The sequence below is a fragment of the Momordica charantia genome (genome assembly GCF_013281855.1).
Source record: "Momordica charantia cultivar OHB3-1 chromosome 4 unlocalized genomic scaffold, Mcharantia_2.0 BLBB01000004.1, whole genome shotgun sequence".
Taxonomy (NCBI): Eukaryota; Viridiplantae; Streptophyta; class Magnoliopsida; order Cucurbitales; family Cucurbitaceae; genus Momordica; species Momordica charantia.
Genome location: NW_028275162.1, coordinates 1,437,014 through 1,461,345, shown reverse-complemented (window position 1 = coordinate 1,461,345; position 24,332 = coordinate 1,437,014). Strand labels below are relative to the sequence as shown.

At 35.4% G+C, this 24,332-nt stretch overlaps 3 protein-coding genes across 7 annotated transcripts; 2 read left to right on the top strand and 1 right to left on the bottom strand.

The window, feature by feature from the left end:
* Window positions 1–52: 52 nt before the first annotated feature.
* On the top strand, window positions 53–7,561 carry LOC111007819 (Zinc finger C-x8-C-x5-C-x3-H type family protein). 3 transcript variants are annotated; one of them, XR_015790232.1, is made up of 12 exons: window positions 54–533; window positions 2,352–2,450; window positions 2,679–2,712; window positions 3,608–3,749; window positions 3,820–3,876; window positions 5,566–5,663; window positions 5,755–5,826; window positions 5,912–6,126; window positions 6,225–6,418; window positions 6,744–6,941; window positions 7,230–7,353; window positions 7,426–7,561. XR_015790232.1 is itself a non-coding variant. In XM_088122601.1 (11 exons), exons 1-11 carry the CDS (start codon window positions 395–397, stop codon window positions 7,299–7,301), a joined length of 1,317 nt encoding a protein of 438 aa, XP_087978727.1. In that variant the 5' UTR covers window positions 53–394; the 3' UTR covers window positions 7,302–7,561. The 3 variants fall into 3 exon arrangements, 2 of the variants coding, with proteins under 2 accessions (XP_087978727.1, XP_087978726.1); XM_088122601.1 differs by having other exon boundaries at window positions 53–533; window positions 2,352–2,447; window positions 7,230–7,561; XM_088122600.1 differs by having other exon boundaries at window positions 55–533; window positions 7,230–7,561.
* Window positions 7,562–8,111: 550 nt separating this feature from the next.
* Window positions 8,112–13,354, bottom strand: LOC111007820 (ubiquitin-conjugating enzyme E2 enzyme activator PEX22). 3 transcript variants are annotated; one of them, XM_022280327.2, is made up of 9 exons: window positions 13,182–13,354; window positions 12,977–13,101; window positions 11,229–11,459; window positions 10,647–10,694; window positions 10,192–10,251; window positions 9,996–10,097; window positions 9,463–9,528; window positions 8,894–8,995; window positions 8,112–8,787 (listed from the first exon to the last, which is right to left on the bottom strand). In XM_022280327.2, the coding sequence occupies exons 2-9, from the start codon at window positions 13,082–13,084 to the stop codon at window positions 8,680–8,682; spliced, it is 825 nt and encodes a 274-aa protein (XP_022136019.1). In that variant the 5' UTR covers window positions 13,085–13,101; window positions 13,182–13,354; the 3' UTR covers window positions 8,112–8,679. The 3 variants fall into 3 exon arrangements, with proteins under 3 accessions (XP_022136019.1, XP_022136018.1, XP_022136020.1); XM_022280326.2 differs by having other exon boundaries at window positions 12,977–13,353; XM_022280328.2 differs by having other exon boundaries at window positions 10,195–10,251; window positions 12,977–13,350.
* Window positions 13,355–19,400: 6,046 nt separating this feature from the next.
* LOC111007929 (glycosyltransferase (DUF604)) lies at window positions 19,401–22,387 on the top strand. Its single transcript, XM_022280480.2, has 4 exons — window positions 19,401–20,292; window positions 20,483–21,013; window positions 21,123–21,354; window positions 22,008–22,387. Exons 1-3 carry the CDS (start codon window positions 19,474–19,476, stop codon window positions 21,231–21,233), a joined length of 1,461 nt encoding a protein of 486 aa, XP_022136172.1. The 5' UTR covers window positions 19,401–19,473; the 3' UTR covers window positions 21,234–21,354; window positions 22,008–22,387.
* Window positions 22,388–24,332: the final 1,945 nt, after the last annotated feature.

Genomic DNA, 24,332 nt, shown 5'->3' with positions numbered 1-24,332 from the left:
TTGCCCTACAATTTATCCTTTCACAGAATGGTGCAACCTTGGCATAAAACCCCGCCATTTCTCACACGAAGAGGAAAAGAAAAAGAGGAGAAAAACAAAACCCCTCAATCGCTCTCATCACATTCATTCACGGCGTTCGTCAAAGCGGTCGGCGTTCTAGCTGCGGAAACTTCAGAAACCGTCCTCTCGCGTTTCACAAGCCCTCGAATCCGTTCTATTTCGGCTGTTTTGCATATTTTCTGATTCTTAATAATTCGGAGAAGCAGATTTTCGCGACTGAAATACTCCAATTCGGTTCTACATCTATTATTTATAATTCACCGCAGCAGATTCAAACAGCGATTACTGCCACTTCGAATTTATACTCCTTCTGTGTTATTCTTCATCTTCATCGATGATGGTCGGACGCAAACTTTTCAAGACCAAGTTATGCGTGCTTTATCAGAAAGGCCGCTGTTCTCGCCCAAGTTGCTCGTTCGCTCACGGCAGCGCTGAACTCAGGCGATTTGCTGGTGGTGGTGGTGCCTACAACGGTAATTTGCCCTTGTATCTACGGTCTTTTACTATGTTCTTTAGTTGGTGGCGTGTAGGGTGATTAAATGGAAGTTTACAGTCACTAATTTCTACGTTTCTTGCAATTACTGGGGTGTATGATTCTCAAATCTTTTGGTTATCGTAGTTGATTATCCTTATTTCAATGATAATAGTGGTACAGTGGTCAGATAATGGAAAATGTTATTGGGTTTAATTGTGCGAGCATGTGTGATTCAGGCGGCTCCGAGTTTAATTCCTGCTTGGGGATGGGGGTAAGACTAATTTAAAGGCTGGTGGTGGCTATTTCTTCCAGTATGATCTTCTTCTTATAATTTTTTCATAGACTTAATTTGTAGCATTTCTTATCCTATTCCGTCCTATTTGGTAACACTCTTGTTTCTTGTTTATTATTTCTTGTTTTGCTGAAAAACTTGAGCATTTGAGAACTTGTTTCTCATTTTTCTAGAAATGTTCCTAAAATTGTATAGAAATTTTGGAAACTTAAGTTTATTGTTTATTGTTCCCATTTCCAATAAAATCAAGTTTCATTCTTTTTTCAATAAAAAAAATGAAGAATAAGAAATAGTTACCAAATGCAATTATCTTTTTCTTTATTAAAAAAAGGAAACAAAAAATAAAAAACGAGAACGTTACCGAACGGGCTCTTAATATCGGGCATTTATATATATTTTTTCTTTCTGTTCTTGTTTACGTACCTCTTTACTAATGTATATGTTTTTTTTTTCCTCTTTATTATAACCTACATATTTTCTGAATGCTCCTTATGGTGCATTATGATGGAGAGGAACTCTTAAGAATGGACTAAAAACTAGGTTGTTTCAGTCAATCATTTGAAAGTATTCTGTCTGCCGTGAATGTATAGCTATATGAACACAATCTTCCTCATCCATGCCATATGGTTTGGGCATCTCGTTGCTTGTTATCTTCGATCTTTTAATTGGTTCTGCACGAGTCATCACTTGAGATATCCACATCTTTCCCAATGGACATATTGTAGAAGGACGTTGAATAATTCCAATAATGGGAGATGTCAAAAAGTCTTCAGACTTGCATGTTCACTGAAGTGGCTAGTAAAAATAATCAACCAGATCAGAGCTTTTTTGTTGGAACGGATATGGTGGATTTTTCTTGATAAAGCTGCCTGTGATATATTCCTGGAGATGTTTATGGTCCTTGTTCTGCATCAACTAAATCCGAAAGTACTTGTTGAAGAATCATAATTGTTTGCCATAATTTATACATCTCCCACAGCTTTTGTTAATTACCCCATTATGATCTTATGGGTTACTCTACTGTTGTTCATGGGGCTTCATTTTTCTTAGAAGAGGTTCTTCATTGGTTATTCCTCCTGAGTATACCAAATGGACTTCTTGTTGGAGTAGTGCAATTTTTATGGGAGTAGTGCATGAAGGATTGAAATTGGATGTACGTCATTGCATTGGAGTGTACTTATATCACTATGTGGAATCCCAGAGAAATCTCCTATTTAGATCAAAGTTATGTGAACTTATTGTTCATCGAGGAGACCAGAGTTTAATCCTTCGTTCTACTTGGTATATGAAGGTTATCCCATGGTTTAATCTCAGGCATGGATTTTTCTATATATTTTCATTATTTCTATGGCTCTTTTGGAACTGGCATGGCGGCACTAATGCTGTTCCATATTTTGTTTCTCATCTTTTCCATGTAATGGTAAGATAAGCCTTGTAAGAATTTCATTGCTTCATTGATTGTTCTTAGAAAAAACATCTAGCATTAACTTAACTTGTTAAAACAAAATTTCCTCATCTTTGCAGGTAGACGAGAATATAGAGGAAGTGATTTAAGGCATAAGCTTGACAACAGGCATTCTCCCCTGCAGGAAAGGGATTCCAGGGGGCGACATGGACCTCGTGGTAGTGAAGCCATTTGTTTCTTTGTTCCTCTCTCTCTCTCCCCCCTTTACTTAGTAATCTTTTCTCCAATGTCATCTTTCCCGTAATCCCCAATTTATATGACGTTCACTTTTACAATTTCTAGTTAAGGAATGTAGGAAGTTTGATTTCCCAAACACATACACGCACACACGTATTTTAATAGCAGAGTTCTTCCCTGATTTCTTTCAATTGGAATTTGAATTGCAGAGTATAGCTCCTCCTGGTCACTTGAGCGACAAAGGTACATTGTCATATATATATATAAATTACATTTTATTCTCTCTTTTTTTTCAACCCCCCCCCCCCCCCCCCCCCCCCCCCCCTGTATGGATTTTGTTTATAATACAAGTTTTGTTTCCTTATCCTAAAAAAATAAAAAATAAAAAACCTCACCTGCCTAGAGGACGTCTTAATGTAAATTATGATTCTCATCATATATATGTTTATGTTTTGGCAGTGAAAAGTGATTCTCATTTACTATTTAAAGATGCTAAGAAATGTGAAACATAATAAGTAAATAGAATCTTTGACCTGTACGGTAGGCAACATGGTGTTATCTCCTGTATAAGGGTATGGATAAAGGAAAGGCAGAAATTGATCCTGAGATCCAAATATCTTTTTTTTTCCCTTTTTTTTCTTTGATAATTGGGAGTCGAGCTTTGCTCCCCTATACCCGTCCTAGGGCCCAGACTCGGGAGGCATCAATGGTTTTTAATACTAAACTCACCAAAAGGTTCAAACTCGAGACTTCTAAACTGATATGGCTAAGAAACCCCAAACCCTTGCCAACAGGACTGCTCCTCAGGGGCAAGATGCAAATATCTATCGAGAGATTTACTTAAGTCCTTATGAGATATGTTTATGGGATTTTTATCATGGGTAATGGTCATGTGAAATCCTTTCTTCCTACCCAGTGCCCTTCTTGATTTTGTTATTTCTTGAGCCATGCTTGATCTTTAAAATTTCTCTTACTTTATAGTTAGAAAATCTTATGTGACATGATATCTTGTGGCCTGCCTGCATTCATTCTTCCACAATCAATTATATATTCATGAATATTGGTTAGCAAATTACTTCTTACAAATTTTCAGTCTCTTTCCACACGGATAATTTGGAATTGCACACATTCATTTCAGTGACCGTAAAAGAAGGAAAAAAGAACATGGGGATTCCCATAATGATTATTCTGGGAGTTTGAGGATTTCAGATAGAAGTGATGAACGAGATAGAGAAGGGAAAATCACATCATCTACTTCTAGAGACATTCTTGAGGGGCAGGTACAATCTTTTATCAATTAGAAATAGTTACTCTCTGGAAATCTTGTTTGATCATCTTTGTATTACACAGTTAAACAAGATGCAGGCAGATATTGAGATGGCTGAGCACCACAAACACCAAGCTGAGGTTAGTCACGTCTCTTTATTTTAGTTGCTCTCTGCCTCTAATTATGTTCAAGCAATAGGCAAGAAACATTTCCATTTTCCATTGATGTATTAATTGCGAGGGTTTCCTATTTTTTAAATTTTAATTATAACTCTTCCTAAATGTGCCTTTACGATTGTATTTTCTCAAATGTATCCTTGTAAGCTGTTTGAGGTGATTAGTTATTGTTTTTTTGGTGGTGTTTAGTTATTGTTGGGAAATTCTCTTTGTAATATGTTGGCTGAAATGAGTCAGAGGGTCACCACTCACCAGTCACATGATTGACCATACATTCTTAATGAGTTTGTTCAGTTTTTTGTTTTTGTCCAGCAAAAATTGATATAGAAACACAATAGTCTGGACTGGATCCAGAATTTAGGAAAGAGTTGCCGGAAATTTTTGAGATGGTTAAAGGGGGGCAGAAGATGATTTATCATCAATGAGGTCACCAATTATTAATTAGTGTGCTCGGGTCAGAGATTGTTGGAGAAAAGCTGAAACAACCAGAACAATGTAAGTTTGTCAATGAGCGCTAGAGAATGAAATGAAGGGGTAAAGCACCAAAAAGTTTCATGTGGGTTTATAGGATCGTACCAAAGCGGGTTAGAGTGAAAATAAAAACTAGCTGTTGAGTGTTTCTAGTTGGGTTGTGCTGGTAGAAAAAGATTGAACTCATACCAAATTTACTATATGTTTGCAAATTTGGTCAGAATGTGGTGGGCCATTGGCCACAGAATTGAAGAACACCCATTGAAGGGATGCAATCCTGTCTAATGGTCAGAACAAATTTGGATGTGTATCTTCAGGTTTTGCAATTTGTAAATAAATTTGGGGGTGGGTGGGCGGGGAGGTTGAATCATATGAATGTATTCCCAAAAGTTGAAGTTAAGGGTCATAGTTTAGGGGAGATATCGTTGAAGATTTTCTGATATAGGCAGAATTTAGGCAATGTTACAGTTTCAGCCAAATTAATGCTGACATTCGAGAACTTAGCTCAATTGGGTCTTAATTATCTGGATTTGCAAAAGGGGAAAGGATCATAGAAGCTATTGTGATCAAACGCATGAATGGACACAACCATCAGGCGAAGGGGTGAACATGTGGCTTTTAGGAGCACATAATTGGGTGGCGTAGTTAGCTGTGGGGTTCACGAACTCCTACCTACAATTAGGGTTGGGAAACTTGTACTTGGTGTTGGGAACGGCAACATTTGGTTGGGCTTCTTCATTTTTTAAAAAATAAATAAATTAAGCATCCCGCAAACTTCCACTCCTTGTTTTTTGAAGCCTTCTGGGTGCTGCAGCGCCACTGATGGTGGGATGGGCAAAAGTCAATTGAGTGGAATAGGCACATTTAGAACGGATAGTAAAAAAAGTGAAGCCTCAGAAAAGGAGACTGTATTTCTCCAGATCATTGTGGTATCTCTAAAATTTTATAAGCTGGATTTGCCTGGGCGTGAAAAAAGTGCAGCCTCACGAAAGGAGATTTTATTTCTCCACATGATTGCATATTTTATGCTATCTTCTTAACTCTTAAGCGGTGTATGCTATTGATTCGTATTTGATTAAGCAATATTTTCAAGATCATGTATATTTCACTTTACCAATGAAATTGTTTTGTTTCCTATAAAATTATATACAAGATATTAACAAATTATATTTTAATTTGCAGGTCTACCTGGAAGAGAAGATCCAAGAAGTGGACAGTTTGACTTCTAGAATTCAGGAACTGGAATCTCAATTATACAAAGAAAGGGAGGAGTGCAAAAGGTACTCATAATCGTCTATCCACTGACATGTTTCTTGGTAAATATGGACATCTACTGCTTACTTCTATTTTTCTTGGACCACTAATATTCAGGATCAAATCAAAAATTAAGAAGTTTGTCAAAGCACATAATCGTTACACGAGGATACAAGATGAACTGAAGCGGCAAGTATTTATCAAATTATTTTGACTGCATTTTCTAATGTTTGATGATTTACAGAAAAATATGTTAACCTTTTTAAACTAGTAGATCAGAAGCCCGATTTCAACATCTGGGAGATCAGCTGGCCTCAGATGTTAGTAAAATTGGTGCCAATGAAGAAGACTCAAGTATCAATATTGTGAGCGATGGAGAGGACCCTGGTTATCATGCAGCCAGCCCTTTTCGCGACCTGCAAAAAGATGCTTCTTCAAGCAAGAAGAAAATGCATGTTATTCAAGATATTGCCGAAAACTCAAAGCAAGGTGGAATGCGCATCCTGCATTTTGATTATTTTTAATGATGACATCTTTCTGTTGGAACTTTCCTCTTTTTTCTGATACTTATAATTGTGCTACATTAGCCGATTTAATCAAAGGAAGTAAGGAGGCAGTGAGCAGATTTAAAAGGTTCTCTCGGTGGAATGCGCATCCTGCTCAATCGTTATATAGCAAAATTGAGACGGTTGGCAACAAAATCAATGATTTGATACCTACAGCAAACGAAAGCAAGCAGAAGAGGGGAAAAACATCTAGCAGCGTTCTTACTGCAGATAAGGTGACTTTGATGTTTTCTATTCAATTTTTTTGTTTGTACAATTTACTGTGTTGTGTGCTTGAGGTTTTCTGTAAGTGATGTCTGATTAGTTTTACAGTATGGAGTGCGAAGCCCAGATGGGTTATGGCAGCATGAAGGGTGCTACTATCTATTTAATTCGTTCCCTTGTAGTTTTTTAATATCATTGTTTTCTAATCTAGGATGATGAGATTCTCATTAATCCTCCCTTCCTTGCCCTGCGATAGTTATGAAGCTTCTATATGTGCAATGTGATATGATTAAATGCTGGTGGTGTTGCACTAAAATTCTCAACTCAAATTTGCAGATTAGGGGTCTAGAGTCAGGTGTTGTAGTGCCGTTAACCAGCATGGCTGCTCATGCAGTTGATGAAGATGTTGATATCGAATTGGAAGTTAATAATGAAGTGAATGAAACAAGGGGAAATTCTAAGGAAGTTGCATCAGGCAGCCTGCCGTTCCTGCCCCCTCCACCTCCTCCAATCCGTGAAAACAACCATTCAAGGGTTAGCAAGTTCTCTAATTTCACTACTTTTCTTCAGTTCTATTTTTCAAAATTGAGAATTTCTTAAACTGTGTACACATTGAAAATGGACAAAATTCCAATTATTTCTTACGAACGAAGTTTACCTTTCATTTTCTACATTCATTCAAATTTCTATTACGAACATGGCGGCGATCTTCTTTTAAATAAGTTTAGTTTAGTGTAGAGAATCATTAGTTGGTTCTATTATCGAACATGGCTTTTACTTTTTAACATGCTTATAGTATCTAACGTGAGATTTGGATCGCAGTATGAGGGTGAAGATCAAAACGTAGATGTGGAGGTGCTCGATGAGGAAAGGTCACATTTGGACGATGCTTAACGTCGAATTCTGCTGTAGAGGTTAAATGGATTCTTGGTACAGCAAGAGAAAGGTATTTGTTTTCAAAGAGTTGGTTTGAATGGGGTTAAATGGATTCTTGTTGAACAACACCTTGTATTTCCAGTTTTGTTGTCAGCAGATATTGGCAACCTCCCATTTCTAGTTGACCTTGGCAGATTTGATTTTGCTATTTTGGAAGAAATTCTCTATGGATTAGCACAAGCATTCGGTCCGCAAAATATATATTTTGATTCCTGAAATATGTATTGTTTTTTACTTTCATATTATTCAAATTTCAATTTTATTTCGGGAATCAAAATTAATTGTTAAACATAACAACTGTCAAAAAATCTTGATGTTGCATGGTTATGTTTATTAGTTTTTAGTAGTGAACTACGTATACGTACATACATATATATGTTCTACACAAGTTGGGCTGAACGTTGAAAAGTACCTGTTTGTTTTTTTCAAATTCTTTTAAAAAACTATCATACTTTTTCAAAACGTCCCTGAAGATTGGTTCGTGCCAGAAATCAACGTTGACACAAACCAGATTTACATTACAAACCCCAGGGCACGTAATCGGCTGCTTCATCGCCTGTAATCGTGGATTTGGAAAGAAGCACCTCGTTCCGTTCCCAATACTCCTTCCATTGCAGTCAGTTCATGTCTCATGATGTAGAAGGGGTTGTTCAGAACTTCGAGCGTATAAATTGTGTTATTATCATCGTCTTTATTCTCTTCTACCAGAGCAGATGCACTGTTTTTTCCCCTTCAAGTTACAGTCTAACATTTTTTGATAGAATATAATTCACAAATGTCTCATTTCATGATTCACTTCATTTCTCTACATTCTGACAAAAGAGAACGAGCTGATGAATTATTCTCCAGTAGGCAATAACAGTCACCAGCTGCCACAAATATCCATTTTTCGTACCTCTCTAGAACTCAGAAGTTCGACTAGTTGAGCTAAAAAAACTGCTCATTTACATTACATGATAAAAATGCTTCTCAAAATTAAAGGTTACTACAATCTGGTGGGTGGGCTTAAAAAAAGCGACACTCGAAAAGTTGATGTTTCTGAAGTCTAAGCCACCAGCTCAAACTGGAAAGTAAACGGACCCTACCCTAGGATTCTCCATCCCGTTTACCCAGTTGATATCCATATGCCTAAGCACTTATTTTTCCCTTGAGGGGGTGATTGGAAGACCCAGTCCCTTATTAAATAGATGCACAATGGGCATTTTGCAAGATAAAACGAAAACCAAGCATTTCCCAAATCGGAGATATTGTTGGCAGGAAGTAATGCACATCAAATCTAAAGAGGAACGCAATTGGAGGAAAGAAATTATACATGGATACTTCTGCTGATCTTGTGTCATGAGGATAGAAAGAACTGCTCCAGTGATGCCGAAGACAAAACATTGGAGGATGTCCGGTCCGGCGGCTTGACTTGAGATATGTGAAGCTGACAGTTGATGAATCTCTGTGGCATCAAAACAAACTTAGCAGATTGTTTTAAAACATATTGAAAATTCAGTTTACGTCCAATCACCCTTAAACTCGTGATAGTAAACTGTATGGAAATATACCGCTAATTGAGAAACGATTTCAGGATCCGAGTCAATATGCCAATCAGGTTCTAGTTGCCGAACAAAAGATGTCCTCCCATTTTCTGTACTACAGAAGAGAACCTAAACACAGCACCAGGCAGCAAATTTAAGGTGAAAGAAGTTATCGAAAGAAGCAGCTGGAATTATAATGTAATGATATTGAAATAACATGTCAAGAACATAAACAAGCTTAAAACCCAGCTGCTTAACAATGTAACATAGTTAAGCCAGCTTCTCTAACATTTCAAAGGAGGTCTCAATACAGAGGTACACCCATATGAGGTAGGGGAGGGAAGGGATCCCAAAACCGTTAAGAAACGTAAATTGAAAAAAAGGTAGTAGACAAAATGATGTCAAATGTCCAAAACATTGCAGCAATTGAAAAACAAGCAAATAAAATAACTTAAAACACCAAGATAGTGTTATCAACATTGCGAGAAAAAGAGAATTAACAGCATTTAAGTCCAGGCACTGAAACCGTGAAGAATAGGCAATAGAATCTTTGTCTAGGAAAAATGAAAACAAGGAAAGTTCATTATGGAGTTAACCTTATCTTTGATCAAGCCACCTGATGTGAAAACGCCAGCACCTTCCAGAGCCATAATAACCTTTCTCTGGAAAAGATATTTTATCAGCAATAAACTATTGATGTGAATATATATGAAGATACTGCAAAAAGAAATGCCTTTAAACCCTGGAGTTCAGTGAACAAAATTGAGTGTAGCTCCGGCATCACCATCAACCAAAATAACCCATCGTGAACTTTGGTTTTTAAATGTTTTTAAAAAAATTCAAAACTAACATAACCAAAAATCAGATATAGAATCCCTCTAAAGGTGTTTCTTTTCCCTTCAGGATGGCTTCCAATACTTTTAGATGCTAAACGGTCTTCTTCTCTCTCTCTCTCTCTTTTTTGTAAAGTTTGTGCACGATTGGTTGAAGAAGAAATTTCTTCACAATAAAGCATAAGAAGATTGTTGAACCGGGAGCAGATCTTCTCTGCCAACCTTTTTAAGTGAGAAGACATTTTACAGCATTCACCAACATTTGGAAAGCTCATCCCTATAAATTACAATCTCACCTCGCTATCCTCATCAAGAACTCTTTCCATCAGATAGAGATCACAATGTTTTGTGATCTCTAAAAGAACATCCACGACAGAGGACCTCACAGTTGCTTCATTCTGCCAGTAACATTACAAACGTCAATCCCGACCAGGTTTCTTTCTCAGACACAGAATTTCATTCCAAAACATTCAGATAGGAAAAAACTACCACAACCTGCAGCTCTTCCGGACTATGTTCCTCCAAAATTATTCCAAGTAGACGACAAGTTACCTGAAATAACAAGAATTTCGAATCAAAACTTGCCATTTCAATTTACTAACTTTTGTATGCTTTTATGCACGTAGGATGATAAATGTTAACTTGAAAGGTTAAGCTTACGTGTGATGAATGGTCAACGAGATTAAAGCTTATCCATTTTTAATGAAATAATCTATAGCCAGCTCTAACCATTTTGGAACCTCTGATTTACAGGCAAATATATACAAGCATTGCAGTTTTCAGATGAAGAAACCTAAAAAACTATTGCACGAAAAGGTTTGAGCAACCACCAAGATGATCTCGCTATATTGATCCCCGTAAACATTCTTTCACAGTACTGTTATAAATAGAAAAACGTGTAAAAAAGTGCAAACAAATATTGAACTTATCAAACATGTTTTAATTACCTTTCTTCCACCGCCAAGTTTCTGTCTAACAATTTGCCCCAAAGTTGGCTGAGGAAAAACCAGGCACTCATTGTTAGTTAAGTAATCAATATATGGTAAATAGTAAAATATACATTTCTGGTCTTTGAGAAAGTTTCCACTTCAGTTCTGCAGCTCCGAAAAGAAAAAAACTTATAAGTCAATTTGGTCTTTGAAATAACTATTCCATTAGCATCTGATATAAGTTAAATGATAACGTAACTTTACTTGAAAGATGTTTCAAGCTTCTATATATTATATTGCATAGTTGGTCTCTTTTGACATATGCAAATAAATAAATAAAATACAACTTTCCATGTTACTAAAATTCTCCAGATATGCAAAGCCATATTATCATTTAATTTTCCCAATCAAAATTTTGCTAGTGCCATCAATGGATTGATGATTCCAGGAACCTATTTAAACTATTTCTCAAATCTCTGAGTTAGAATATTTGAAACTTAGGGATGAAAGTGAAAACGTTCTCAAACATTAAGCACCAAAAATGTTTTTTTTTTCCTTTAAGAATTTTATGTCAGGTAAATAAACTAACCCACCACTTACCTTCACTGGCTGGTAAAGTTCATTGTCAAAGTTTTGTGCACCAGAATCATCTGAAGGGGAACAAGTTCTAGAAGTTATCAATTGTGAACTTGTTGTGCTGTCAGAATTACTTGTTGCAGAAGTTTGCCTTTTTGGTTGCCTTCTATGATGTCCACTAGGAGGTTTTAACAGTTTCCATGAGAAGATTACAGCAAGAGCAAAACCCGCAATAGCACTGAGAGACCGCAAATTCTGCAACAAATTTGAACACAGAGGCACTAAATTTCCGTCTTAGTTATAGAATATTTGATACACCTGCCATAACCATAAGAACAAAACACAGATAACTCCCTCAAGTCTCTCAAAAAGAGGGATTTCTAACACAAACTAATACTTAGGGAATTATCAAATGTCACAAATTGTTAATGTCTAATGATAAAGTTTTTTGCAGCATCCATGTAATGGAAGTGCATGCAACCACAGAAACTGGAGCTACTAAATAAAAGTTTGAAATTCGAAGACATTCCTTCCAAGCTAAACATGATACAAACGACAAGATCCTTGATTGGATCAAGTCATTTGTATTTAATCCTCCAAGTATAGCAGTGAACAGAAAACCTTACCCTTCTTTGGACTATTACCTATACATAGTGCCTTAAACTTCTCTTTAGAGAAAGGTTGTAGGTGCAATGAATTTGTGGACAAGAGATTTGCAAGAAAAAATTACTTATGGTTCAGCCACACCTTTAGGCTTCTTACCAAACTCTCTAGCGATCACTTCATGCGGAAGAGAGTCAGCCTCCAAATAAAATCTCCAAAGCCACTCAGCTACAAAGGTCATAATTTCTCCTAGATATGTTTAGGTAGCCATTTGATAAGAAGGTTCACGTTTCACCTAGGCATGTTTCAATTCCTAACTCTCTTACATCCTTAAGAAAGAGAAACAATAACCCACTAAGTTAAGTGACAAACCCCTCTAAATCAGCTTCTTCCCAAGATATCTCTCAAAATCTTGTCAACCTCATTAGTTGGACTACTAGGAGCCTTGAAGACCAAAAGCAATAAGTTGGAAGATTAGGAAGGGAAATTTGAATTGGGGTATGCGCAAGTCTTCCTCCTTTAGATATGCCTACTTCGTGGATTAATTCCTCTGGAAGGTACCAAGAACTTAAGAGGCTAAGCACCTATAGAGCCAAAGAATTATTGGCCCACCGCACCTCTTCTCTACTGACATTGATCCTCACCATTGCAGATTTATGCATATTTCCTTTCAAACCAAAAGCTCCTTCGAAGATTCTCGCAACCTTGAATAAGTTGTTAATTTTTCGTTTGTCAAAGGGAATGGAAAGAAGAGTGTCATTTGCAAAATTGAGATGATTAGCTATTAGATTCTCCCTCTTGACATTGAAACTATTGACAAAAACAGTTTTCATGGTTCTTGAAAACAATCTACTCAAGCCATAAGAAAGGGAACGCAATGAAGGATCTCTTGGTCTCAATCCCCTCATGCAGTGAAGGCGAGAGAAGTTACAATTTGAGAAAGAAAACAATCTTACTAAACACACAACGACAATAAACAAATCAACAAGGACAGGAACCAAAACATTTTATTCATCAATCATGCGAACTTATAGTGCTAAACATTCCACACAAATTCCGAACCAGTCTCTATAAAAACTATAAAGAGAAGCAGAAATTGAGAAACATTCCCAATAATGTACAATAAACGCGACGAAAATGAATAGAAGAGAAAGGAATGGATAGCAAACCCGGCTTTGAAACAATATGGAGAACAAACTGGACAATTTGACGCTAAGATTACTCCCAAACCGCTTGATCAGCTGGACGAGCTCCTCTTTTGAAGAAGATCCCGCCATGACAGAACCCTAAAACGCTGTAGCAGTCGTTATCCCAAAATTATCCAATAATATCAGAAAGTCCAAATTCCAAAATCTCTCGGCGGTGGTTGCTCACTGGATTATTACGGCGGAGAGAGAATACGATTCCCTTCGTGGCTCGTACAAACTATGAGAACTTCGAAAGGATTTTTTTCTTTTTTTTTTCTATTACAAAATTTCCCGGTTTTTTCCGGGAGCAAAACCAGAGCACGAAACCCGCGCGAAGCCGAAGCCGAAGCCGCTATTGCTTTACGACTAATCGCGCATAATTACATCACGGGAATTTTTTTTAGTAAAGCATATGGGGATCGGACCAAACCAGTTTAAGTTATGTTCATGTTTGTAAATATTTTTTAAATTAAAAAATACGTAGAAAATATTGGACTCTTGCCGGTATTTTTTGTATAGCTTAACTCGTTTGAAAATCCACGATAATCATTTTTTTTACAACAAGTGGAGTTGTGAGACTCATATAACTTCTTGGTCCTGGTCACAAGCAGATATCAATGACTATGGAGCTAAACTCATGTTGGCCACGATAATCCGCTTTACTTTCTATTAATCAAAATCTAAATGTTTATATCGTCCAAAAATCTTAATTTTAGGGAAAATTTGATAAAATGTCAATCAAATTCTTAGCCCATATATTTTCAACTAAAAAAGAAAAATAATGTGTTGATTTTGTGAAAAGAATAGATGATTTTAATGTTGGAAGTAAAGGTAGTATATACAAAATGTAAGTTAGGAAGGGAATCAACCGAAAGGTTGTCGGATGGTTTGGTTTTGTCGGAGGTTGTTCCTTTCTTCCCAGCAACCTAACTTTGGTCGTCTTCTTTTTCTCTTGGACAAAGTGATTGTTTACATGTTCCTCTTCTCAAAATTATTCTTCTTAACCAAAAACAATTATCTACTCTACTACTAGGGAAATAAAATCGATCGGTAACTAAATCATGTTTAAATTACCTTTTTTAAATAAACATCTCTATGAAAAATTTAGTGGTGGACAACAAAAGACTGATGATCAGCAGAGAAGTATTGTTCTATATCAAAAGATATGGTAGTCAACGTTACTTGTTTATTAACTTAGTTTTTCTTTGTTAAGTACCATAAATTGGAGTAGTATAGAAGTTTGAATATCTGACTTAAGAGAAATAGTAGATATCAATTACTACTGAATTATACTCATTTTGACGTATACCTAAGAGATGGAAAAATGGAGTGGTTACAAAACATGGAAGAACAAATCAAATAATAATTGTATGGTGAACATGAGATTCGTGAGACAACCATTGATATGTGAGTAGGTGATGCGCACATGGTTGATGTCTAAAAAGTATGGTAAACATCGTGTAGGTTTAGTGTGTGAGTAATAACCATGCAAGTTTTAAAATTTTTATGCTTTTTAAAAAACATTTAATAATCTCTTTCTTGAACGTCTAATAATTAATGTCATAAAAACTATCCACCAACAAAAGCACAGCTCAACGGTTAAGACATCAACTCCTTCATTCGAGACATCCCCATATTTATTGTACTAAAAAAAATTATAAAAACTACCCATTACATTGTTCCTCCAATAATTTCTCCAAATATGGTGAGGAAGGATTAATTAGGACATTTTAGTTGGGTTAGAAATTAAATTACCTTTCATACACAAAAAAACGAGTGGGATGAAAATGAGTGCAATTGATGAACAATGTTTAGAGTATATTTATAAACGCTTGCAGCATGCCCATGAAAACATGCAAGTCCAGTTGAATGGATCATCAGAGGTGATTTATGTTGTGAAAAGTGGTACCGTTTTATGGGGAATTTACAGAGATAAACCACTAAACAAAATGAACATCGGAAAAGTAAAAAGTAATTTAACTTGGACATTTCGTCGAACACTTGGTGTGGATAACTGTTCAAATTTGAGAGTACAATTTTAACCATTTATAAGCCATAAATTCAAGATGCCATTCAGCATATAACACATGCTAGAAGGGTATAGCATTATTTTATTTTTCAAATGTCCACACAGTTTTTACCGTGATGCTCAACTTTGCCTGAAGCGAGTTTACTCGGAATTAGTTAACATAAGAGACCGTAAGTTCAATCTCCCACCTCATATATTATATTAAAAAAAACACTTCCCGTCATTTCGAAAAATAAACATTAACCTGTACCAACCAACATTAACTTGTGCAAACCAGTCCTATGAATTTTAGTTAGTACACTATTAACTTTAAATTTCGAAATCTAACAAAGGTTTAAAATAGCTACCGATTACTCTTTTTATTACCAATTAATTAATAAAACTCACGAATATTAATACATATGGAATATAAAAAGAATCTCCAATATGTGTAACACAGTCTAAGCCCTATTCTAAAAAGAAAAAGAAGAACCAAAACCTTGAGTATGTCTAAGACTAACTAAAAAGATCTCTCGGTTTCGTACGAGACCAAAAATTATGAGCTATAGAATTGACCCCTCACACAAGCTCCATCACTAAAACTGAAAAATAGAAACTTGAAAAAAAAAATGCATATTATCTTTATCTTTATCTTTCAACTTCCAATTTTTGTATTTTGGGGTTTTCTACTTTTAATTTTTTTCTACTATAATCCTCATACTTTCAAAAGCGAGATTTTAACAAATTCTACACAAATCTTTTGTTATGTTACGTTCAAATTGTAATAAAAAAAATAGTATAAAAATAAAATAGAAAACAATAATAAAATAAAATAGGTGTTTTAAAATTGTAGGATCAAGTGACCAAAAAGTCTAAATAGTATTTAAGCAAAGCAAAAAAAAAAAAAAAAGGAAAAAAAGGGATAAAATTGGAAGAGAGGATAGGGATCTTACTAAATTAGAGACCTTGTTTAATTAATTTTACACTGAGAAACAAAAAAAAAAAAATCGAAATCAATCTGACATCTCCAGAGAAAGAGATCAAAGAAACAGACACGGCGTTTTCAATAGTTGCGAGCAATTTTGATCATCGTCATCGTCTCGATCACAGTGATTTTGGAAATTTCTCGAAATATTTGGGAGCACAATCTCCACCGACGCTCCCAACAGATACCTCTGCGTGTGGCTCTGGCACGTGCTGCACAGCAGGCACCGGACGTGCCGCTGCGCCAAGAAATTCGCCCCATGGACCCATTTGTCGCACTTTCCGCACAAATACGCGTCGTCCGCTGCGCAGTACAGCGACGCCCTCGACCCGCACAGCTCGCACGGCACCGGATTACGCCCCCCCGCCGCCGATATCCCGTCGGAGGTCGGTGGCGGCCGGAGGGTTTCCCGTTCTACCCCTCTGCACATCGTTTTTGGAAGCTTGAATGACAAGGTAAAGAGTTCGAGGCTACCGAGTTATTTATAAATACAAGGTTTATGAACCACGACAAAAAAAAAGCAAGCGCCTCTATTCCCTCATGTAATTTCCGTTATTTATATTTATCTTCAAAAACATTAAATTACTCACTTTTAATTTTTTTTAATATCTCATTATATTTCTCTACCTACCCACCATATATGTATATATTTATCCAACTGTTTATAGTATCTTAAAAATATATTCTAATGAGCAGGTTAACGTAAGCGTTAAATTGTTAAAATGAACATAATTCGACGATACATATATCTTCAATTAATGAGGTTGTGAGTTCAAATTCAACCTCCAAAATATTGTAAAAAAAAAGAAGATAAAATTAACGACATAAATCTAATAAATTAAAAATAAAAATCTAAGAATATAAATTAAATAGACATTATTGGGTTTGTAAATTTCATATTAACTAGAGGAGAGAACGATTATGAATATATAAGACAAGATAAAACTGTGAGACCTACGTCCAAAGCTTACAATATTATAAAACCTATGATTTATCTTAAACTAAATATTTGTCATTTTCCTATTTTAATAAATATTTGCTTTCTTTTTAACCTGAGTATTGGTGGATGATAATTGATATCTACTTTATCTTTTTCTTTTGATCGAATATTCAAACTCTTGTATATGGAATTTGTTGCACTTAAAAATAAATAAATATTTGTTTTTTTCTTTTTTCTTAAAACAAAAAAGAGAGAATCGTGGATTGATTGTCGTTTCTTTTCGAGTTCAATGGACTTTTGAACTTCATCATGGAGACGTGATGTAATGGGCCAAAATAAAAAATTTCAGACACCAAAAAATTAAAAAAGTGACAAAACAAATCAATAATTGAAGAGGCAGACCCTCTCACCCTAATCTACATAGCAAATCATTTCAATTTTGTTATTATTTTTTTCTCTCTTTCAACTTTAATGTCCATTACCAATATTTATCTTTAAATCCACCTTTTAAATGCATTGTAATCTGCAGCAACACTTTAAATATTAAATATAAATATAGTAGATTTTAGGTTAAATTATAAATTTCCACCATTTATTTCAACTATTGGCAGTTGAATGGTTCCAAAAACTAATTCCTTTAGCATAACATTGTTGTATCATGACTACATAATCACTAATAATATCATTGACATATCATACCAATATTAAAATAATAATGTGAATAATACATATCTATCAAATGTCTAGTTAAAAATTTTAAAAAATCTAGAAACTAAATAAGTATACCGTGAAAATGCAATACTCGAATTTGTAATTTAACATGAAGTTTTCAAACAAATTCAGTATTTATAAAAATTAAACTCTATGTTTTAAGATAAAGAACAAAACATATTTTTTTAGACAAAAGATAAATGACTATATAACCTCTCTCGTCAGTTAAAACATTGATCTGGATAAAATTTCAAATAATCCATAAATATACTTACATAAATATATTAATATCTCCTCGTTGGTTAAAACATTATTTTAAAAAATAAATATAAATAGCTTCTACGTGAAGTTGGATCATGAGAATTCCAACCCCAAATAGATATTTAAGATTTTAAAATTTTAAAATAGAATTATTAGTTTTTAAAATTACTTTTGGACGGTGTACAATATCCAGAATTTCTATGGCTAAAAATGAAAGTGTTGTAGAAGGGGACCTCCATAAACTTCCAAGTGCCTTGCTAGACGACACGTGGATTCGCCTTATTTTGCACAAAAAAAAAAAGGCTTTTGGTGGGACCCTCGAAATTTCTGGGAAACAAAGAGACGGAAAATATGTTTCGCCCACACATTTATTCAGCTTCCATTTATTTATTTTATAATTTAATATTTATGGTAGAGCCACGTGACACGCTCGTGACGTGTTCGCATTGAAATGTATTGATATATTACTATAATTATTTGCTTGATTGGGATGGAGTGGAATATGGCCAAATGATGTTGGTGGCCCGTGTGTCGTTGTTTTGGTTTGATTAAAATAACACTAAACAACATTCCTGCCACGTAGTATGTCCACGTGGCAAAACGATGTCGTGTTACATTCTTAATCCTACATCTGTCTTCTTCTTCTATGGACTCAAATTTCACAAATGTCAAATTTTAATTTATTTTACACAAAAGTTTGGTAGTAGCTTTTTGGAAGTCAAAACCCACCATTTATTTATCATTTTGCCCCAAGTAGATATTTTATATTGAGAATAAGAGGTTGAGAAAAGAAAATAGCATTATTCCCAAAATATTTTTAAAAATAGTTCAAATGTCACTGATTTTCTTGGGTTTGTACTGCTGTGAAGGAAGGAAAAATACGTGGTTGATGCAGACCAACAACTCGAAGACTATAAAATATGTCAAAACGAGTCTATCTCAACAGTAAATATATCTCTAAGAGGGTGTAAGTTCGATCTCCCACCTTCATATACTGTACTAAAAAAATATTAATAAAATTATAAATACGAAGGAAAAGAAAAAAATAAATGGAGATGGCACACCACGAAAAATGGAGAAAATGATTGGAAAATATATTTTTTAAAATTTAACCTATAACAAACGTCTCAATTTTAACTTTCTTAAATGAAATTAGTCTACTCAGAAGCGGAAAAAAACAGAATAAAGGGATGAACAAATTGGTAAAAGAACTCTCATTTAAATCTGAAAATCTAATTAGTAATTATGAAAAATATTCATATGTGTGTAATGAAACTACATAAATTACGGTAAATTTTCTTGCCACGTGAGCAAAATGACAATGTTTGATTCAACGTAGCCCAGCCCAGTCCATTATGAGCTAAATAAGCCCGAAACTGTAAAAGCCCATCCGAAAGAGCCAATTCTGAGATCAATAAGCCCAAAATGGCAATGGCCCAGCCCATATTAATTACTACAACCGATCAAATGTAAGAACAGTTAACAATGCAAGAAACCGACCGTTTCAATTCAGGTGATTTCTGCTCCATTAATTTTCTTCATCTCTTTAATCTTCACTTCGTTTCCAGTTTCCAATGTTGCAGAAAAAGAAGCGCAAGTACACCGGTTTTTCCCACTACAGAATTTCTTCGCTCTGTCCCAAAATGCCCCCGCGATTTCTCAAAACCCCGACTCTGTCCACCGCCAAAACCATCCTCCTCCTCCTCTCCGCCGCCTTCATCATCTACGTCCTCTTCTTCCGCGTCTCGCCCAACGCGCCGTCGCTGTTATGCTCTCATTCCACTCTCTCTCCCACCACGCGCCGCCATGTTCTCTTCGCGATTGCTTCCTCTTCTGCGTCCTGGTCCCGCCGCAAGCCGTATGTTCGCCTCTGGTACCGTCCGAATTCGACGCGTGCTTTCGCCTTCGTTGATCGCATTGCGCCTGATTTCGCCTCTGCTGATCCATCCGTTCCGCCGGTGATTGTTTCCAATGACACCTCCAGGTTCCCCTACACTTTCCGTGGAGGTCTCCGATCGGCGATCAGAGTGGCGCGGGTGGTGAAGGAAGTTGTCGAACGCGATGAACCAGACGTGCGGTGGTACGTGTTTGGTGACGATGACACATTGTTCTTCGTGAACAATCTGGTCAAAACATTGGGGAAATACGACCATGAGCGGTGGTTTTATATTGGGAGCAATTCGGAGAACTATGGACAGAACTTGAACAACTCGTTCGAAATGGCATTTGGCGGCGGAGGGTTTGCGATCAGCCATTCGCTAGCTAGGGTTTTGGCTGGGGTTTTGGACTCATGCTTGACTAGATACGGGCACTTGTACGGCAGTGATGCTAGAATATGGTCGTGCTTGGCGGAGCTTGGAGTTGGATTAACTCATGAACCTGGATTTCATCAGGTAAAATTTGAGAGTTTTAAGTATTTCATTTCAATAATTTTGTGAAATTTCTCAAATGACATCACTTCACTCAAATCAGTATAGTTTGTAGTCATTTCTTCAGGCCAGCTTGCTGAAATTGCAGCAAATATTTTAGAACCTAATTAGGTTGGCTGCCAATATGCTTATTTGATTTGCATATCTTCTTCAGGTCGATATGCGGGGAAATCTGTTTGGATTTCTATCTGCACATGCATTGTCACCGATAGTTTCCCTTCATCACTTGGATGCCACGGATCCGATATTCCCAACCATGAATAACACTAGGGCCCTGAACCATCTTTTTGAAGCAGTGAATGTGGATCCTGGCAGGATTTTCCAACAAATTGTGTGCTATGACCGTTCACATTCATTGACTATGTCAGTATCGTGGGGTTTTGCTATTCAGGTCTTTGAAGGCAATCGGCTTCTCCCCGATCTACTTTCACTGCCAAGAACTTTTATGTCATGGAGAAGGGCTGCCACCATTGATGCGAATCGGTATCTGTTTAACACGAGAGACTACCCTAAAGACCCGTGTAAACGAAATATCTTCTATATGCAGAATTTGAGATCTAGTAAAAATAACGTCTTGACTAACTATACTAGGAAGATGGTCACTGGTTGTCGAGCCTCTGATGCAATTAAGAATTTGAGACAGATTCGAGTGTTCTCCCAGAAGTTGGAACTTGATGTGGAAGAGGTTTTATTAACTGTATTTCACTGGTTTTTCATTTTCATATATTACAGTTGTAATCTTTATAATTGGCCTTATGATTTAATATTTCTTACTGACATTTCCCCTGTTTCAGATGAAGGCCCCACGCCGTCAATGCTGTGATGTCATTTCCTATTCCAAGGAATCGATGCTTCTTGAAATTAGACAATGTGGAGTTGATGAATTAATATCTATGTACTTCTAGCAATTTTTGTTGGTTTGTTTGGGAAGGAAAAAGAGTTATATAAAAGTTAAAGTTAACTAATGGTTCCTTGAGCAGTTTAAAGCTATTTGGACTTTGCCGTTCAGTGTCTTCAGAATTTAAGGTAACTTTGTGTTTTTGTCCCTGTGCTGATGGGAAGCTATTGTTAATGGAATTAAATTTAAGGTGGCTGATCTAAGAAAAATAATTTCCAACGCATTAATATGCTAATATGACCCTTATAACAAATACCATACAACTCTGAGACGAGTGCTTAATTTGAACATTCTGGACATGAATATTCTTTCGAGCTGTATTCTGGAAACTGTCTAAGTATGTTGGTATGAATTCCTCTGTAGCTGTTAAAAATTTCTTTCTTCTGAACTGCAATATATACAATACAAAATCTTATATTTTCTTACTGAATAATGCTCACCACTCCCTAGCTAGTTCATAAAAATACTAGTGTTATTTGAACTCCAAGGATTTAGCCATTCTATTCCTTTATTTTATTTAATAAGACTGCCTAGCAAAACTAGATAGGGACCTCCTGTTCATTATTGCAATCTGTACTCTTTGAGAAATAGTGACAATTACTACCTCCTCTGCCCCATTTGACTGCATTGGTGGAGTAGAGATGTGTTGACACTGTATACTTTCGAGAGCTTGAACTTTCTTATTTTCAGAAAATGAAAGCTTAGGCAGTTATATTTGTCTCGTCAATGCACTGCATCTAAGTTTCTAACAGATTTCTCTTCTTCCTAAATGTGATCCCAGGCGAGGGAGAAAGTTGGCGTTAGGGGCCTGCATCCTAGTCTAATTGGAGATGTACTCGAAAGGATAACAGTTTCGAGTTTCTGGTTCCTTGATCAGGTTGATTTTCTGAGGTACGAAGCTAGCTGCACTTTCTGTTCAAATTGAGAAGCTGGCCTTCACTGGTTGGCTGGTTTGAATGAATAGTTAGTGAAAGGCAGGAGCAGGATGAAGTTGTTTTCTGGTTAACCATGTAATTATTCCTCCTGTATAACTTTTCTTCTAACACTAATAAGAATGTATCATGCGCAATTTTGAAGGCTAAAAACGCATCAAGATCACTTGTGCTGGAAGAAATTCTAATCTTTTTCCAATAAAATGCCGCAGGCTCACATCTTTTTGAAGTTAGTAGGTTGCACTTTACTTTAGTAGACAGAATGTTCCAAGTGAAATTTCTTTATTTTATCTGTAAAGCATGGTGATACGTAATGAAAATATTTATTGGTTAGTTGGCTCAACTTTTGACCAATACAGAATAGCATTGATTTAATTTGATTCCTTGCTAAAAACCAACCCGTTTAGTTTTCAGGTTCAAATACTATTTTGGTTATTGGTTTTGGTACTGTCGTGGTTCATGTTGACCTTGATACTTTTAACATCTATGTTGATTCTTATACTTTCAATTTTTGTTTATTTTAGTTTCGAAAGGTTCAAATACTATTTTGGTTTTTGTACTATAGACTTTGGTTCATTTTGACTCTGATATTTTTAGACATCTATGTTGATTCTTATACTTTCAATTTTTGTTTATTTTAGTTTCTATGTTTTCGAAAGGTTCGTTTTGATAATTGTATTTTTGTTCTTCATTTTTATTTATTTCTATCTCATTTATTTCGATCAAAATTTGAACATGACACTTCATTCTAATTTTTTTTTTAAAAATGTAGCTCATAAATGTGTATTGAATGATTTAATGTTTTTCAAATAAGAGTTAAAATAGATGTTTTGAAAATACAATGAATAAAAATCAGAAAGTACATAGATCAAAATGAACATTTTACAGACACATTTTAAAAGTACAGTAATCAAAATAAACTAAATGGGATTACATGACTAAAATAGTATTTAAACCTAATTTTATACTATTTTAGTTTGGCGAATTTTTTTCATTAATTATAGTATACGGAAATTTAGATTAAAAAAATATAACTAATTAATGAAACTTAATGTTTTTAGCAATATTATATAGGAATATAAATATAGGCTTTTTATTAACCGCGCGGCTTATGTATCTTGACTTAGGCATTCCTACATCGAACAACTACTTTATTTTAATACCTTGAATTTGAAATGTTAATCACATACCTCATGTTATTGGTTAAACCTTTTTTTTTTCAAGTTCAACATGTAGGGGTGGGGGATCGAACTCGCAACCTCTTAGTTAGAGATATATGTCAATTACTGTTAAGTTAAATTCATTTTGGCTGTTATTCCATCAAACCATGAAGAAGATGAAACTACAACCTAATGAGTACCTAAGATTTCATTATTTCTGCATCTAGTTAAAATATAATTAAATAAAACAATTCCTCATTCATAAGAGTTTAAAGTAGGTTGATTCACCTAAATTTCGTCGATATCTCCATTGCCTGCAAGGAAAATTAAGAACCAGTCGAATTTGAGACAATCAAAGTTCAACAAAATAATTCATCGACTTTTATAAAATTGAAATAATCTGTCAGATTTTGCAAGAAAACGAAATGGTCAGCTTCAGTGTACATACTTTTCTTCTAGGATTAACCATTAATTATCTTTGCTCAAAAGTTAGAATCTAATAAATTACATATAAATTAAAATTGCAAACTCCTCATCAAATCCATTCATTTGGCCTTTGGGTAGTTTAATGGGTGAAAAATGACAATATACTAATAGAGATCAAATACATATAATCTCATATGGATTAGAAGTATGTATTATAAAGGGTTAAGTCTAACATACGTGACATTATATCGTTTTCTCCATCACTCTTATCTACAACTTCCTCCGAGCATTGTATCTTGAACTTCTTATGGCTTCCATACAAAGATATAATTCTTGTGCATGATCCATGGCGAGACGGGAACGACATTTTTCTCTACAATTAAAGACTTTGAGTTAATTGTTTAGCTATATTATTTTCTTCCATATTTTCTTAATTTTACCGAGGGATCTATAGATTATAATCTAGAATGTTGACGTGGTTGGCGGGAGACATTTCAGCTCTCTTTTTACAATTAATATTTTACCGCCGACATGTCGTCATCGAGATTAAGGATTATTATTCTTAAATAAAAGTGGGATATTTTCAAA